Consider the following 18199-nt stretch of genomic DNA (forward strand, 5'->3'; position numbering starts at 1 on the left):
TCATTTCTGATGGTTTTTTGGCCATAGCAATATACTAATCAAGTAATTTCTGATACAAACTCGCTAAAATACAATATTAACTGAACAGTATTATAGGGATCAGTCCCTCAGGAATTGTTATAAATATAATAACATTGGGGTAGATTTTGGTTATCATTTATTAATCCCCTCCAAGCACTTCACAATCTAGCCATGTTGGTCCAATGGCCCATGCTAGTTCCTCACATAGGTTTCATTTTCTGTCACAGGACATGGGCTATCCTCATTCCTGAAATTCTGTTACTATTCACCCACATATCTCAGAATCCTTTGCTTTCTTCAAGAGTCATCTCAAATGCCACCTTCTACACAAGACCTTCCCTGGTCCTACCTACTGGCTGGTGCCTTCCTCCCTAAGGTTAAGGTTCCATTTCTTCTGCATGTATCTTATATAAACATATTTGTCAACTCTACCATTAGATTAAAATCTCCTTGAGGCCAGGAATTGTTTTTTCTTTTTTTTTGGGGGGGTATCCCCAACAATTAGTACAATCTTGTCACATAAAAGCCACAACAAATTCTTATGGTTTGCTTGATGGATAATAATTACATTATGAAAGTGACCAGTCAAATTTTAGAGGACTGGAAGTGAAACATGCTTCCCTCCTGACTTTAGGAAAAGTATTAGACTATAGCTATAAAACAAGGCTTTGTTTTTGTAAACAAAGTTTGTTTTTAAGATAACAAGTAGAGGGCAGCTACCTGGCACAGTGCAAAGAGCACCAGTCCTGAAGTCAGGAGGACCTGAGTTCAAATCTGGCCTCAGACATAGCACTTCCTAACTGTAAGACCCTGGGCAAATCATTTAACCCCAATTTCCTCAACAACAACAACAACAACAAAAAAAAAAAAGATAGCAAGTAATTGTGCCCCAACTCCCACAAATAATAACAGAGAATCCTAACTTATGTCCTCTGACTCCAAATGCAGTTGTGCTTTCCCACCATATCACTTACTTTCACTCAAGATTTTTTTAATAGTTGTCAGCTACTGATTTTTCCTTTACAAGAAGTTATTCTATATTACTGTTCTGTAAGAAATGACCAACAGGATGATTTCAGAAAGGCCTGGAGAGACTTACACGAACTGATGCTGAGTGAAATGAGCAGGACCAGGAGATCATTATATACTTCAACAACAATACTAGATGATGACCAGTTCTGATGGATCAGGCCATCCTCAGCAACAAGATCAACCAAATCATTTCTAATGGAGCAGTAATGAACTGAACCAGCTATACCCAGAAAAAGAACTCTGGGAGATGACTAAAAACCATTACATTGAATTCCCAATCCTATATTTATGCACACCTGCATTTTGATTTCCTTCACAAGCTAATTGTACAATAATTCAGAGACTGATTCTTTTTGTACAGCAAAATAATGTTTTGGTCATGTATACTTATTATGTATCTAAGTTATATTTTAATATATTTAACATCTACTGGTCATCCTGCCATTTAGGGAGGGTGGGGGTAAGAGGTGAAAAATTGGAACAAGAGGTTTGGCAATTGTTAATGCTGTAAAGTTACCCATGTATATATCCTGTAAATAAAAGGCTATTAAATTAAAAAAAAAAAAAAAAAAAAAAAACAAGAAGTTATTCTACTTTCTTCTAAAAAGCTGATCAATACAGCCTTCCTTTACCATTTATTTCACTAGTTCCCTGATATAAGGGAATTGATACGACAGAAGTCAGTAATTCTCAACACTCTCTATGATCTTAAGAATCAGTCATATTGAATTAGTTGCAGTAAAATATTCATTAAGTATATACTATGTGCAGAGACTGTGCTGACTGCAAGAAGATGTAAGAATGAATAAGAAACAGCATAATTCTCATAGTTTTCAATCACGTAGGAGTATAGCAGATACTATAAAGATGTTAGCTCCAAGGGATACAGTACAATTCACTTTAAAAAGCCCTTGACAAAAAACGAAAGACCTGGGATTCAAACACAGAAACAAGTCTCTTCATATTTGAGTCTTATTTTCCTTGCTGGTAAAATGAGGCAGCCAGATTAGATGGCCTCTCTGGCCTATACCAATTCTAATATTCTGAATCTATGGACCCTGTTTAATCCATTGTTTTGTATATGAAGTGCTTAATAAATGTTTATTTAATTGTAAGTTTTGGTAAGAAAGGTACAGTGAATAATGATTCAGCCTCAGAATCAGGAAATCAGAAGACCTGGGTTTAGGTCTCCTCTCTGACAAACTTGCTCCCTAATAATTCAGATGATGATAAGTTGTCCTTTGTTCTCAAAAAGGACCAAAATGGCATTATTCCGTTAAGAGTTGAGTTACAGTGGCTGATCAGACCAATATGACCTCAGAATGCTCTGCCACAGGTCAGACACAAATAGTCCCTATAAACATTTGGGATACACTCTCTTAACTTTGAACATTTCAAGTTTCTTCTGAGCTAATTCAATTTTGCTTTGCTCTTTGCCAGTCACCAATGAAGTGAAACAAGGCTATGTACTTACTGACATACTTTTTTTTAGAATGTTTTCAACCATGTTGTCAAAATGCCTTCAATCAAAACAAACATGAATCAAAGTCAGCTACCACACTTGATGGGAAATTCTTCAACCTGAAAAGGCTACAAGCCAAAACCAAAGTAGAAGTAGTATTGGTGCATGGCTTTTTGTTTGCAGATGATTATGCAATCAATACAATCTCTGAAGTCAAGTGCAACAAAGTATAGATTGAGTCACTGCTACTTGTGCTAATATTGGACTAACACCACCAAGAAAATACAGGTATTTCATCATCCAACACCACACCATCCATATGCAGAATATAGTAAGTCACTTAATTTCTGGGTGCTAAGTCACTTAACTTCTGGGTGCTGTAGGACACAGCTTAAATTTTTTCCACTAGTAACCCCTTTTTACCCAAGACATTTTTACATGGCCTCAGGTATATAGATATATAGAACAGGTAGGCAAATCAAATACTTACTGGTAATAAATAATAATTTCACAATCCTAGTATTGAGTTACCAGATCCAATATTGGGTCATAAACCACAGATTGAAAAATTAAGCCAATACTCAAACTCTAAGCTGAAATACAGCTGTGGATTCAAATAAGTAGAAAGAGTTTCTTCACCAAAGATTTATTTACATCAAATCACAGATCAAGACCACCTCCCTTGCAAAAATGTACAACGAGCATAGTCCATTCATACACACAGAATTATCTGTAAAGTAGTATCCAGAGATTCGGTATACGGTCCTGCAGATTCCAACTTAGAGGATTTTCATATTGCCATCCAGTCCTAAATGTCAACATTTTGTTGATAAGCCTAAATACATTAGCATTTATTATCACTTATTCTAATACCTCAAACAAGAAAAAGTAAGGAAAGCTTCCAATATATTGAGTGGACTCTCTATGGACACATAAAGGGTTTCCACACAGCATGATTAGGTGCCCACACTTTTTGGGAAATACACTGGTGACAATGGAGTCACAGATCCATTTGAGACTAGTAAGTACTTCCAATTTAGTCCCTTCAAAAGTAAAGTAATAATTTAGGTAAGAAATTCATTTAACTTTCATACTAGAACAAATTTTTTCATTCAATAAACACTTACTAGGCAACTAACATGCAAAGCACTGTGATAAGTCTTCAGAAAGATATAAAGATTAAATGAAAAAGGCTCTCAAGATTTACATGAAGTGATGCTAAGTGAAATGAGCAGAACCAGGAGATCATTATATACTTCAACAACAATACTGTATGAGCATGTATTCTGATGGAAGTGTTATCTCTTCGACAAAAAGAAGACCTAATTCAGTTTCAATTGATCAATGCTGGACAGAAGCTATATCCAAAGAAAGAACACTGGGAAATGGACGTAAACTGTTTGCATTTTTGTTTTTCTTCCCAGCTTATTTTTACCTCCTGAATCCAACTCTTCCTGTGCAACAAGAGAACTGTTCGATTCTGCACACATATATTGTACCTAGGATATACTGTATAGGACTGCTTGCCATCTGGGGGACGGGGTAGAGGGAAGGAGGGGAAAAGTCGTAACAGAAGCAAGCACAAAGGATAATGTAAAAAATTACCCAGGCATGGGTTCTGTCAATAAAAAGTTATAATTATTTAAAAAAAAAAAAAAACTCCTAAGAATTAAAGCCATGTCAAACTAAAAAAAAAAGGCTTTCAGTATTATCTAAGTTCATCCTGTATCCAGGTTCTCCTATATTCAATCTATCTTCCACAAAGTTGCTAAATTGATATTCCTAACCTAGCTTGGCCCAAGAAGCTTCAGTGGCTGTATTGCTTCTTATGATCAAAACCAAATTCTTTTGTTTAGCAGTTAATATCTTCATATCTAGTTACAGACTGATAACACTATTATTCTATCCTCTCCACTCACCCCCACCTCAAGAACTCTCTATTTCAATCAAACTGACCACTTGCTCCTCCTCTCACATAGCATTCTATCTGCATATAAAGACTATCACTCTTGCCTGAGAGTTAGCCTTCTAACCCTGAACTTCTCCCTTCAAGAACCAACTCTTAGAAGTCATTCTTTGCTAGCCTCAATTGTTAGTACTGTCCATTACTGCGTAATTTTTAATGTACCCATTATTTTCATCTGTGAATATATTATCCCCTGACACTTCATAAAGGCTTACTGATTGATAAGACCTAAACATTTAACTATAAACCACCTTATTACTTTGCAAATTAATTCGAGCAGAACAAAATAACCAGTTGAGTGATGAATGAGGAAGATGACAACTAGCTATAAGGAAAGTCTTCAAGAAAAATAATTAAGAATTATCCTTTAAAAAGTGATTAAAGGGCCTATTTTTGACAATGACTTACTCCTAAGAATATGCCCCAAGAAGGTCAATGACAGGCAGAAAGTCATCTTATATACTGAGATACTTCATGCAGAGCATTTTGCATTAGCAAAAACCTAAAAAATACATATTCAGCTATAGGGGAATGATTAAATAAATAGTGGTTCATACTGTAATGGAATGTTTCTAGGTCATAATAAATGATACATGGGAAGAATTCAGAGAAACCTTGGAAAACTTAGCAAGTACTAAACTAAAGCAGTACCAGGGAAAAAAAGGAAAGTTGTACAACAATATAACAGGAAAGAACAATAAAAATAAATAAAATTATATGCTATATAATTACAATGAGCACATCTGATCCTAGAAAAGAGTTGAGTAAATGTACTTTCCTCTATTTATTACAGAACTGGGGGCTATTGGTGTGGGGTATTGCATATGTTGTTAGACATAGTCTTGTGTCATTTGGGTTTGGTGAACTCTATATTTGCTTTTTTTCCCCCAAGGGACGATTCACTTTTCAGGGGAAATATATATTTGGAAGTTCATATCATATAAAAACAAGACATCAATAAAAAATAAATATAAAATTAAATAAAGAAAAAGAAAAAAGAGCACTTGAACAGGATCTGAGACTAAGATTTTAATCCTTGTTCTGTACTTGGCCTTAGGCAACTTAATTTCTTTGTGTCTCAATTTCCTCATTTGTAAAATGGCTAGAACTACCTACCTCTCAGGTTTATCCTGAGAGTGCTCTTTAATATAAACTTTAAAGTGCTAAACAAATGAAAAAGCATTATTTAAACAGTTATTATATGCTTGGTAGTAGACTAAATCTAGGGATAGGAATACAAAAGAAACCATTCCGAATGTGTGTGTGTGTGTGTGTGTGTGTGTGTGTGTGTGTGTGTGTGTGAGAGAGAGAGAGAGAGAGAGAGAGAGAGAGAGAGAGAGAGATTGATTGATTCAGAATAGGTGTTTTGGTTTGAGATATCAAAGAGATGGTGAGTTTGGCCAAAAAGGTAAATCAATCAACACATCTTAAAAGCAATCAGTTAGATGCTGAGTGAAATGAGCAGGACCAGGAGATCATTATATACTTCAACAACAATACTATATGATGACCAGTTCTGATGGACCTGGCCATCCTCAGCAACGAGATCAACCAAATCATTTCCAATGGAGCAGTAATGAACTGAACCAGCTACGCCCAGAGAAAGAACTCTGGGAGATGACTAAAAACCATTACATTGAATTCCCAATCCCTATATTTATGCCCACCTGCATTTTTTATTTCCTTCACAAGCTAATTGTACAATATTTCAGAGTCTGATTCTTTTTGTACAGCAAAATAACGTTTTGGTCATGTATATTATACTTATTGTGTATCTAATTTATATTTTAATGTACTTAACATCTACTGGTCATCCTGCCATCTGGGGGAGGGGGTGGGGGGGTAAGAAGTGAAAAACTGGAACAAGAGGTTTGGCAATTGTTAATGCTGTAAAGTTACCCATGCATATATCCTGTAAATAAAAGGCTATTAAATTTAAAAAATAAAATAAAATAAAAAAATAAAAGCAATCAGTTATTATTATTGGTTATTATACTTAACCCTACCATTAATAAAATTTAATCTGTAATGCTACCAACAAATACTAAAGTACTTAAAATTAAATTAGGAGCTGTATTCAATTTAACAAAAGCTTATTTGAATAGCTGCAAGACCCTGTATTAGGAACTAAAGGAGTTGTAAAATTTAGGTAATCCCTGTCCTTATAGAGTTTGGAGTCTAGGAGGATAGGACATGATAAGAGATGCAATAATAAATAACAATTCTATATCACTTTAAGGTTTGTGAAGTATTAGTGCTAACTCACGTTTCCTTCTGGGTAAGCCACACAGTAAGTATATGGAGCTAGATTTGAATTCAAGGTCTTTGAAGCTATAAGTCAAGTACTCTAACAATTGCACTCTCTAGCTGCCTCTAATACATACATATACCAACAAATATAATACAAAACAACACAATCAACCCAAATGCCTAAAGGAAGAGAAGAAAAGAAGGAACATTTATTAAGCTCCTACCATGTACCAGACATTGTACTGAGTACTTTATAAATAATTTCTCACTGATCTTTCTAACAATTCTGTAACATACATTCTATTATTATTCTATAATTATATAAGAGAATTGAGACAAAGGTTAAGTGATTTGCCAAAGTCACAAGTTATTAAGGACCTCTGAGGCTAATTTGAATTCAGATTCTTGAATTGCAAGCCCAGAGACTAGAGAAAGTGAAAACAAAGTTTCAAAAACTGATATACTGCAGAGGATAGACTCAGCTCCAAAACCCCTAAATTTAAATCAATACTTTTCCCACTGTACTTGAGAAAAGATAAATTCAATTTGGGGTGTACTGAGTTTGAAGTGCTAGTGAGAAGTCCTGTCTTGGTAAATATGTCCTGAAAGTACTCGTGTATATCCAGAGTTCAAGAGAGGTCAGGACTGAAAAAAGATTTGAGTGTCAATCTATACTACAGTAATAGCTCAAACTGTGGAGATGAGATTGCCAAGAGAACAGAATCAAGGATAAAACTTTGAGATGCAAACCTTAAGGAACAGAGATGAAGAGAGAGAAGTTAAAAAGATAATCCAGGGAAGCATGGAACTCTCTTAGACAAAAGGAGAAGAATATATTCAGAAAGAAAATGTGGACATGGCATCTAATGCTGAATATTTTCCAAGGAAAAAATACAAGAAAAGGATGTCAGAAGGCCTCAGCTGCAATCACAGCTCCATCACTAGTTTTGGATCTCTGGGATAGTATTTGTTTAACCTACTTCATAAAAGTGTTGAGGAAAGTGCTTCCTAACTTGACAAGTACTACTTATATTACTATATACAATTATTATTATGGAACAATCTTTTAATTTCTCATTTGTGTCAGGACAACTTGTTGAAAATAAAATGACCACAAATTTATTCCAAAGAGAAAAAAATCATAATGAGCTTATATGTAATCATTACCCGTAAGTGTAAATTTCATGAACTGAACAGATTCATTAAGCAAGACTTCTCCTCAGAACAGCATTTTACATTGACAAGTTCCTTTAATATCTAAAAGTGAAATAGAAACTTTCCTATAGGCTAACTACTGAGCAAATAGCTGATCAAAGTTTACTGAGTAAAGCAATACTCTGGCACTAGTACCCACTCTTAAGCACTACACAAACAAGAAATCACTTAGTAAAAAAAAAGAACAAAAAAAAAATATTCCAGAGATTTAAATTCTTTCATTCTCAAATTACTAAAATAAGGGCAGCATACCAGAAACAATATGGGAAGAAGCAGAGATTAAACTTCAAAATAGCTAAAAGTGGAATCAATGAACTGATAAACATTTATTAAGCACCTACAAAGTATTAGGCACTAGACTAGGCATTGAGATATCAGAGATAAAAAGATAAAAATGAAATCTTTACAGTCAAGGAACTTACATTCTAACAAAGGAGCTTAAGCTGCCACTTCTTTAGATAAATAGAATTAGCAAGTAAGCTTATCCTGCTATGGCTTATAAACAACTCGAATTTGGGGGATGGAGGAAAATAAGGAAACTGGGTTTATTTTGCCCTCCTGAATTAAATTATAATCTCTGCTATAGCGTTTAACAATAACTCTGCAAAAAAAAAAAAAAAAAAAAGAAAGAAAGAAAGAAAACATAGAAAACATTCATTCATTCCTAGCAAGTATAGTTAAGTCTAAAAAGAGCTCAATCAAAACAAAGCAGAGTGTTAAAATTTCACAGAGATAAAAAGTTTGATCTGAACTCTTGAACATACAAGATTCAGAAAAATTGCTTTTCCCCCCATAAGGAGAAAGAAATAACAGTAGAATCACCAAAAACTCTTGGTCAAAAAGGACCTCAGAAATGACCAATCCCACCATAGCTGAAACATAAATTCCCACCTGTGGGAGTCAACTGTCCTACAGAACAGGTCAATTTTTTGTTTTTTAGGGAACAGGGAGCAAGGGCTGAACTTTGACTTGTTGTACAGAAATCCTAGATGAAGAAACTCAATAAATTTAATTCTTCTGCAATTTATAATCTTAAACAACTGCCTAAACACTAAGAGGTCTGTTAAAATAACTTACCTAAGACCACAAGTATTGCGTTTATCAAAGATTCATCTTCTTGACTTGGACCCATTCTATGTCCCTAACACTTCCCCAAACCTCTCCTAATTTTTAGGTCGTTTCAAAACTATACCACTGAAAATTTATACCCACTTGTTTCTACTTTTGCCTGCACTCCTCCCTCAGGACCAGGCAGAACAAGGCTAATAATGCCTATTCTCCGGTGGCAAGGAGGGGGAAAGAATAGGGAGATGACCTTAAAATTCATTACAAATGGCTATCAAAGCCCCAGTATCTAAAAACTAGAAGACCTTCAGAGTTATCGGAATCAACTCACACGTGAGCAGCAATTCCTTCTACAGGTTCCCCAAGAAGTTAAGCCATCGAGTCTCTTATTGGAAGGCCTCTAAGCAAGGGGAGGTCGGAGGTTGCCCGCTTTGGGCCGGCCGTGGTCTGGCAGGAAGTTTTCCCCTACATAAGGCTCAATCGCCGCGACTTCCATCTACTGCTCCTAATTCTGCTCTCGGAGCAGCTCCCGCACATGACAAGCCTTCAAACACTTCAACTGCAACTTTCCCCTTAAATGACAGCGCCAGAGCACCCCAGAGCTGGAAGGAGCTTCACGAAGCAGAACCCCTTCTGGAGCACACGCCGCCGGACAAGCAGGCACCCCTGCCCCGACGTAGGGTCAGCAAGAAGCAGCGCCCCCAGGTCTTAGCTGGGAGCTGCCAGGCTAACGAGCGGCAAGTTCCGACCCCGGAGGCCCCGAGACTTCAGGCAACCGGCCATGCCCCCGTCCTTTATCGCAACCCAAGACCAACCGGCCACTCCCTGGGTCCCCTTCCCTCTCTGTACCTCAGTTTCCCTGTCGGTTAAGAGTGAGGAGGGAGCTGAACCAGATGATGTCTCAAGTTTCCCCAAGCTCTTTCCTTGACTACTCCCCGCTCCTCTGCATCTCAGCTCCAGGGACCAGTGGGGACCAGGTGCAGGGAAAGTGAGATTGGGATGGGAGGGGAAAGGACACAAAAGCCTCGGGGGGGGGGGGGGGCAGGAAGGCGCCGCCACCGTCCCCGCTCCCCCGGGACTCCAGGAGCTGACAGGGGCGGGGGCCGGGACGGAAAGAAGGAGGGAAGAAGGGCGGGAGGACTCTCAGCTGCACAGCTCCCGGAAGGCGCGGGACCCTGGAGTCAGCGCCCCACGGCCCCGCCGCCCGGGCCAGCAGCCCGGCCCTTACCTTCAGGTCGTTCTCCGGCAGATACTTGCAGAGCCGCGCGATCTCCACATACTTGTCCAAGTCCAGGGGCGCCATTTTAGGAATAACAACCCGCAGTGGCGGCGGCGGCGGCGGAGAAGGCCGAAGCCGGAACTCTGTACGGCGTCACTTCCTGTGGACGCGAAGCGCCTCTGCGTCAGGACGTGAAAGTTTGCTCTTCCGTTTCTTCCTTCGGCCCGCCTCTATGGCCCTTGTGAATGGCTCAAGACAGTTCCCCTGAAGAAGTGGAGCTTTGCTTCTCTCGAAACGTGCCAGGATCCGTAGGGTCCTGTCAGGATCCGCTAAGCCCGCCGGGACTTGTAGTTTCCCATGTCAAGCGTTCTACCTCATACCTCTGGTTTATGCACATAAACACTTACAGAAAGACATGCACATGTACTGGGCAAAGACCGCCTTGTCCCGTGCAGGAGATCGATACTGAATTGTGACGTGGGAGAACCTTCTCTGCACATTCAGGCCACGGAGCCCTCGATCGTGCCCCTCCCTACCCTGCGTAATTCTCTGACCCGCGTCCCCTTTCCCCGCGTCCCCCAACTCCGAATCCAGTTCAAATCCTGACCCCTTCGTACTTTTCCAGGTTTCCTACGCTCTATCCTCTTCCATATCCTGGACGATCCAGTTACACTGGCTTCTTTTTTGCACCTCCCACAAGACGCTTCCTCTCCCAACACTGGACGTTTTCACCGGCGGTTCCCCAAACCTGGATCGCTCTTCCTCCTAGTCTCCGCAGCCTCCTGGTTTCCACGTCTCTACACAGATTCCACTCTCCCCCTTCCCTTTACTGCTAATGCTGTCCCTTCGAGATCACATGTAACTTATCAAGTTATACCTTGTTTGTGCATAGTTGTTTGCATGCTGTCTCCCTCCCACACTGAGCTCCTAAAGAGCGGGAGTAAGTTGTTGTTGCCCTTTCTGGGTATCCGCAACCTGGCACACAGCAGCCCGAATGACTGACCCATCTCCAGATACAGGGGAATGGATAGACTAGCCGGCAGGGGAATTCCCTCCGCGTCATAGGCCCGGGGGCTGCCCGTAGGCCCGCAGACGTCCTTCCCTGCGGCGCTAAGCAAAGCGCAGCCCCAAGTACCATAAGGAACTGATCCAGGACTGCGACCCCAATCCGGGCGAACAAATAAGCTGCATCATAGAAAGGGGCCCCTTGCTCTTTGTGTGACTTCTCTTTGGCCCTCTTTCTTCCTCTTTTTTAAAACGAAGGGTTTAGATAACACTATCTTCACGCCCCCTCCCAGTACCCACATTCTACCGACTCTGCCCAGCTTGGCCATTAACTTCAGCAAATCACTTCTCTTCCCTGCGTCTCCGTTTTTGCCTCTTTTAAATGAGTGGGTGTACCAGGTGCTCATTAAAGTTCCCTCAGGATAGTTTCTCTGTATAAGACTGGCCCTCATCCCAAGACTCCGGGATTGCTTTTTTTACCTACGAGGATGAAGCAGAAGAGAGGCTGTGGAGTTCTGTGATTTTTTTTTAAGACACGTATAATAATACTTGACATTTGTATACCTATTTATTTAAAGCTTTTAAAGTTTTGCACGTTCTCATTTGCTCTTTACAACAGTCCTATAAAAGAGAGTTTGAAGCTGTTACTAAAATTTGTGGGTCATTTAAAAATTGCGTAAATGCTTAGCACCCCTTGAATCTTTTTTGCCACTTTGCCAAAGGTACTTTTGAAGTGCATAGGGGCGCATAGGATGGTGGTCTTTTAACCGTTCAATAGATTTGGAGTCAGAAGATCTGAGTTCATATTTTTTTTTTAATTAGAAGGTATTTTATTAACCCAAATGCAACAAATATAATAGCCTGCCCCATTCTTTAGTGTATTTGAGTTATCTTCAATATTTGGACTATTGTCTCTCTTTCTTTTTTTTTTCTTTTTTTTTTATAGTTTTTTTTTTTTTTTATTTAATAGCCTTTTATTTACAGGATATATGCATGGGTAACTTTACAGCATTAACAATTGCCAAACCTCTTGTTCCATTTTTTTACCTCTTACCCCCCCACCCCCTCCCCTAGATGGCAGGATGACCAGTAAGATGTTAAATATATTAAAATATAAATTAGATACACAATAAGTATACATGACCAAAACGTTATTTTGCTGTTGAGTTCATATTCTGTTACCCTTGCACTATTTCCAGCACCTGGTACACAATGGGTAGTAAATAAATAGTTGTTTATTGATTGAATGATTGATTGATTCAAGCTTAAAACATTTTGGAAATAGGAACTTTAATTAGTATGAAGTCATTTAACTTTTCTGATATTCAATGATATTGCACAAGAATATGCCCCAAAAGACCGCTGAGTATAGAGCCCTGTCTTTTGAGCTGTGAAAGATAAAGTTTATGTAATTACAGAATTCAAGAATCAAAAGGCATTACAGAAGCCAATTACCTATATATGAAGAGAAATTCCTTCTATCAATAAGTCAATCAACAAGTATTTATTAAGTACCTACTATATTCCAAATACATTTTCATAAATAATTCTGGGTATTAGAGATGCAAAAACAAAACAAAACAAACAAACAAACAAACAGTCCCTGACTTTAGGGTGCTCCCATTCTATTAGGGAAGACAAAATGTATACCCACACACACCTAAACATGGTTGTGGGGTATAGGGTGTGTATGTGTGTCCTTGGCTCAAAAATTGTATGGGATTCTCTCTATATTGATGTAGATTAATGCCCTTGCTTGCACTGAGAGGTAAGAAAAGTTGATGAAAGATCTAATCTCTTTACTTTCTTTGGACTCTTGAATCTCTTGAGCTCCTTCTGGCTTTCATCATCAAGAGACAAGATGGATGGGATTCCAATTTTTCTTCACAGTCATGAAGAGAGAAAAACTCTGGGGAGAAGCCAATATGAGAGTCCATCATGTCCCTGTCATTCACTTCATACGTGACCAGGAATTTTCCTCTGGGTAAGATTTAGAACTTTCCCTCTTTTGGTTGAAATGAGGCATCTCTCTCCCAATTTGAAAGCTTTAACCTGTATTGTCTATTATGTATTCTCATCTTTATTCTTTATCTGATTTCTGTTTTGCTAGATACTTAGATAAATGGGTTTCTTTGCTATTTGCTATATTGTGGAACAAGCATCTATTGGGAAAGGATCAAGCCTTGAATATAAAGGAAGTACTTCTTTCTCATTTAAAAATAGCAATAAATAGAGAAATACAAATTAAAACAGCTCTGAGATATCTATCAGATAGGCTAAGATGACAGGAAAAGATAATGACAAATATTGGAATGAATGAGGGGAAACTGGGACATCAATGCATTATTGATAGAATTGTGAACTGATCCAGCCATTCTGGGGAACAATTTGGAACTATGCCCAAAGGGTTATAAAACTGCATATCTTTTGATCCAGTAGTATCACTACTGAGTCTGTATCCCAAAAAGATCATAAAAGAGGAAAAAGGACTCACATATGCAAAAATGTTTGTAGCAGCCTCTTTTGTAGTGACAAGGAATTAGAAATTGAGTGGTGCCCATCAGCTGGGAAATGACTGAATAAATTATGGTATATGAATGTAATGGAATATTACTGTTCTATAAGAAATGATGACAAGCTGATTTCAGAAAAGCCCAGAAAATTTTACATGAATTGATAATGAATGTAATGAGCAAAACCACAGTGACAGCAAGATTATATGATGATCAACTATGATAGACTTAGCTCTTCTCAGCAATATGGTATTTCAAGACAGTTCCAATAGACTTGGAATAGAAAATGCCATCCACACCCTTGGGAGAACTATGGAACCTGAATACAGATCAAAATATACTATTTTCATTTATTTTTTGTTTGCTTTTTCTTTTTTCCCTTTTGTTCTGATTTTCCTTTCACAACATGACAAACATAGAAATATGTTTGAAATCATTGTATATGTATAACCTATATCAGATTGCTTGCTCTCTTGGAGAAGGGAAGTAAGGGAGGAAGGGAGAAAAGTTGAAACTCAAAATCTTACCAAAATGAATGTTGAAAACTATCTTTACATGTAACTGGAAAAATAAAATACTATTGGGGGGGGGGGGAAGAAAGAAATAGCAAACAAGAATTTAACTTAAACCTAAAAATTACACCCTCTGGATTAATAATATCTAAAGGAACACATAGATATAATTCTAGCTCCATACACCCATACTCCAAAGAGAGCAGATCATCCTCTCCCCCCCTCCATTTCCCTCTTCCCTTTCATGGCAGGAATCAGTTACTCTCTTGAAGAAGGTAGGGGAGGAAAAACTAAGAGATGCCTTTCTTCCCTTCCTGTGAGCCATAAAATATACAAAATAAGTAAAAGATTAATTGGATAAAGGCATTAGCATCTTGGAGAAGTAAGGCCTTATGAGAAGGTAATACAAGATAAACTTTGAAGAAAACTAGGAATGCTAAGAGGCAGAGATGAGTAATCAGTATATTCCACATGTGGGAAATAGTTAATGCAAAGGGTCAAGATGTTAGATGGAGTGACATGGACTAAAAGCAACAAAAAGACTAGTTTGACTAGACTATGGAAAGAATGAGTATGCCTTAGTGAAAATGTTGATGGAGCACTCAAAAAAACCAGAGTTTAAATTCAGCCTCAGATACTTTCTAGATTTCTGACCCTGACTTTTCCTCTATCTCAGTTTACTCAATTGTAAAATGGAAATAATTATTGCATCTATTTCTCAGGACTGTTGTAAGTATCAAATGAAATAATATTTGTAACATACTAAGCACAGAGTGATACACAGGTGCTTCCTAAATACTATATTTCCATCTTTCCCAGGGTTGCTGTAAGGATAAAATGGCATCATTCCCAATATGGCCACCATCATTAAGTAAGTGGCTACAGAAGATGTCAGTGTTACTTTTGAAGACTAACAAAAGATTAACAAATTTGTATGGAGTATTAGTAGAAAAACAGAACTGAAGGAAGAAAGAGATGTTTAAATGTTACAGCTCCAAATTTAGAGGATGCTTGTGGTGTTATAATGATGATAAAGATTCTTTAATGACACTCTACCAAATTGGTGATTTTTTTTTTTTAAATTAACCACTCTCAAAATGAAATTCAAGAAATGTTGGAAAAAGCAAAGAAAAATTTACAAGATGAAATCAAAGCATTAGAATCCAGAGATAAATCAATACATTTGGTGTTAGCTGATTTGAAAGTTCAGTTATATGGAAAATTTGAGAGTAACATAAGCCCTGAAGCAGATAACAATTAAAATTTTCCAAATATAAATTTTTATTTGTTTAATAAACTTGAATAACGTTAAAAAAAAAAGAATAAAATGCGATAATATTTATAAAGTGCTTAGCAAACCTTAAAGTGCTATGTAAATACTAGCTACTCATTAATAAAGCCTGGAAAAGTAGGTTGGTATCAGTTTTAAAGGACTTTAAGCAGTAGACAGAAAAGATAAAAGGAAAAGATATGAAATTTTAATGAATAGTAGAATAAAATGGTTAGATTTGCATTTTAGAAAAATCACTTTAGCAGATTATTGAGGATGGATTCAAGAAAGAAAAAATTTGACACTATTATAATAGTCTAGGGCAAGGGGAGATAAGTGCCACACTATGGTGGTGATGTATGAGTAGAGAAAGGGGGAACATATTAGAGAGATGTTGTAGAAATGAAATAGCAAGATTTGGCCAATGGTTGAATATGTATGATAATAAGGAATGAGGCGTCAAGGGTGACAGGAAGATTTCAAAACTGGGATAGGCTTGATCATTGGTTAATAATTTCTCCAACCTTTCACCCTGAGATCATGCTTGTTTAATCAAGTCATCTTATGCCTTATTCCCTGATCCTGTCCTATCTTCTACAATGGACCTCCAAAGACCATGTCCAGGAGAAACTAAGTCCCTCAGCTCCAGACTTCCACTTGGGACCAGATGTTTTATCCCAACCATTTTCTTGCTTTCTTTTGCTGAGACAATTGGGGTTAAGTGGCTTGCCCAGGGTCACACAGCTAGGAAGTATTAAGTGTCTGAGGTCAAATTTGAACTCAGGTCCTCCTGATTTCAGGGCTGGTGCTCTATCCACTGTACCACTTAGCTGCCTCTACCCCAACCATTTTCTATCACGCTGACATGACTATATATCTTCCTCACTTTCATTTCCTTCCTCATATTGCTCTGGGAGCTGTATTCAAATCAATATTACCATTATTTCATGAAAGACTATATCAGTAGACTCCCTTATGGAACTGATCACCATCCCACTGACTTACTAGACTAAAATACTTCCCTAACTACCACTGTCCCAGTAGAACATAAAATCCTTGAAAGCAGGAACTCACTTTAATATTTGTATTTAGAGGGCCTGGTCTGTGATGACCACGTATTTTAAAATCAGCCGGAGTCAGGAATTCAGGTTAGGGGAAAATCGTCAATCTTTATTCTCAGTGAAGAAAGATCGGAGGTGGAAGAGAATCGGCCATAGAAATGTGTGCAGGTGAGTCAAGAAGCTAGCTAGACCAGCAGCAACATGACCAGCAGCTAGGAGTATCGAACCCAGGCCCAATCTCTCCCCGCCTCTCTTCCTGTCTCTCTGCCTCCACCCACCAAAATCGTCATTTCCTATACAACACATCAGGACTTGCACAGAGAGTGGGCGGGGACCATTCTTTATCCAAGCATGTATATTAATAGAGTGTAGTCCAATTACTATTTAGCCTCTCATGCTTGGGACCTCAGTGCATCAACTCAAGCCTCAGCCCATTACACTGGTCCACACAAATGCTTAAGTGTTTGGGTTTTTCTTCATTCAAGCAGTCATCTAATAAAAATCCAGAGACCTCCAATGGTGGGAAATACATTTTCCTGAAGAAACCCATTCCTCTTTAGGATAATTCTAATTGATATAGAAAGATTTTACTTGCATAAAGCTGACATACAAAGATTTTCTATATTTATCCCCTCCAAGATTCTCCTCTATTGGAGGAAAAGGCTTAGAAAATCCTACACCTAGTTGCAAAGGCCTTGGATTTTGTTTTGTTTTATAACTGTTAATATTTTTTCCCCAAATACATATAAAGACATTTTTCAGCATTCATCTTTGCTAAACTTTGTGTTCCAAATTTTTCTCCCTCCTTCCCCCTGTTTCCCCAAGACAGCAAGCAATCCGATATAGATTATACACAAACAATATTTTTTAACATACTTCATATCCATCATGCTTGGCAAGAAAAACCAATCCAAAAGAGAAAAAAACCATGAGAAATAAAAAGCAAATAAAAAATAAAAAGGTGACAATGCTATGCTTTGATCCACACTGTATAATTCTCTTTCTGGATGAGGATGACATTTTCCATTTCAAGTTTATTGGAATTGCTTTGAATCACTGCATCTTGTAAGGGCTTTGAATATAGTTCTGATGACAAAGTATTTGTCCACTGTCAGAGAACTGACCCAACCAGCTACAGAGAAATTCATCACCAAGAAGATTGACTATTAGTGTATGAAAATTTAGCCATATTAACTCATGAAGACAATGTGGAAAGAGTCAGAATCTTTTTTACCCAGAAAACTCCCTATTTCTCCTTCTCTCTGTCTCTCTGTCTCTGTCTGTCTGAAAAAAGGTAAAGTGTCAAGAACGTGAGTACCACCCAACTTCGCTCAGTAGGTTGTTATTATTCAACACAAGATATTAGCTGTGAAATAGTTGTAAAAAAATATAAAGTGTAATACGAGTGTGAAGGATTACTGTTACAAACTCCCCTCCTTAATTGTTCTGGGTCAGTTACTAGTTTGGCAATTAAAGGCTTAAGTGTCTTTTTGTCCCTGAGCAAAGTACATTGCTTTGCAATGTGAAGGTCTCTCTGGAGGATAGACTTTTTGCTCTGCAGCAAACACTAAGTAGAAACTGGAAAGGAAAAGTTTCCTGGAGTGGCAG

At 37.9% G+C, this 18199-nt stretch overlaps 1 protein-coding gene and 1 pseudogene across 1 annotated transcript in view; one reads left to right on the forward strand and one right to left on the reverse strand.

Annotated features, from left to right (window-relative positions):
• PPP6C (protein phosphatase 6 catalytic subunit) overlaps positions 1–10400 on the reverse strand; it is a 52237-nt gene extending 41837 nt beyond the window's left edge. Inside the window, exon 1 of the mRNA XM_031954295.1 lies at positions 10240–10400. Coding sequence (XP_031810155.1) covers positions 10240–10314 — 75 coding nt within the window. The 5' untranslated portion in view covers positions 10315–10400. The remainder of the gene's footprint in view (positions 1–10239) is intronic.
• A 4714-nt stretch (positions 10401–15114) lies between these two features.
• On the forward strand, positions 15115–15521 carry LOC111719425 (annotated as a pseudogene).
• Positions 15522–18199: the final 2678 nt, after the last annotated feature.

This window comes from Sarcophilus harrisii, chromosome 2, assembly GCF_902635505.1.
Source record: "Sarcophilus harrisii chromosome 2, mSarHar1.11, whole genome shotgun sequence".
Lineage (NCBI taxonomy): Eukaryota > Metazoa > Chordata > Mammalia > Dasyuromorphia > Dasyuridae > Sarcophilus > Sarcophilus harrisii.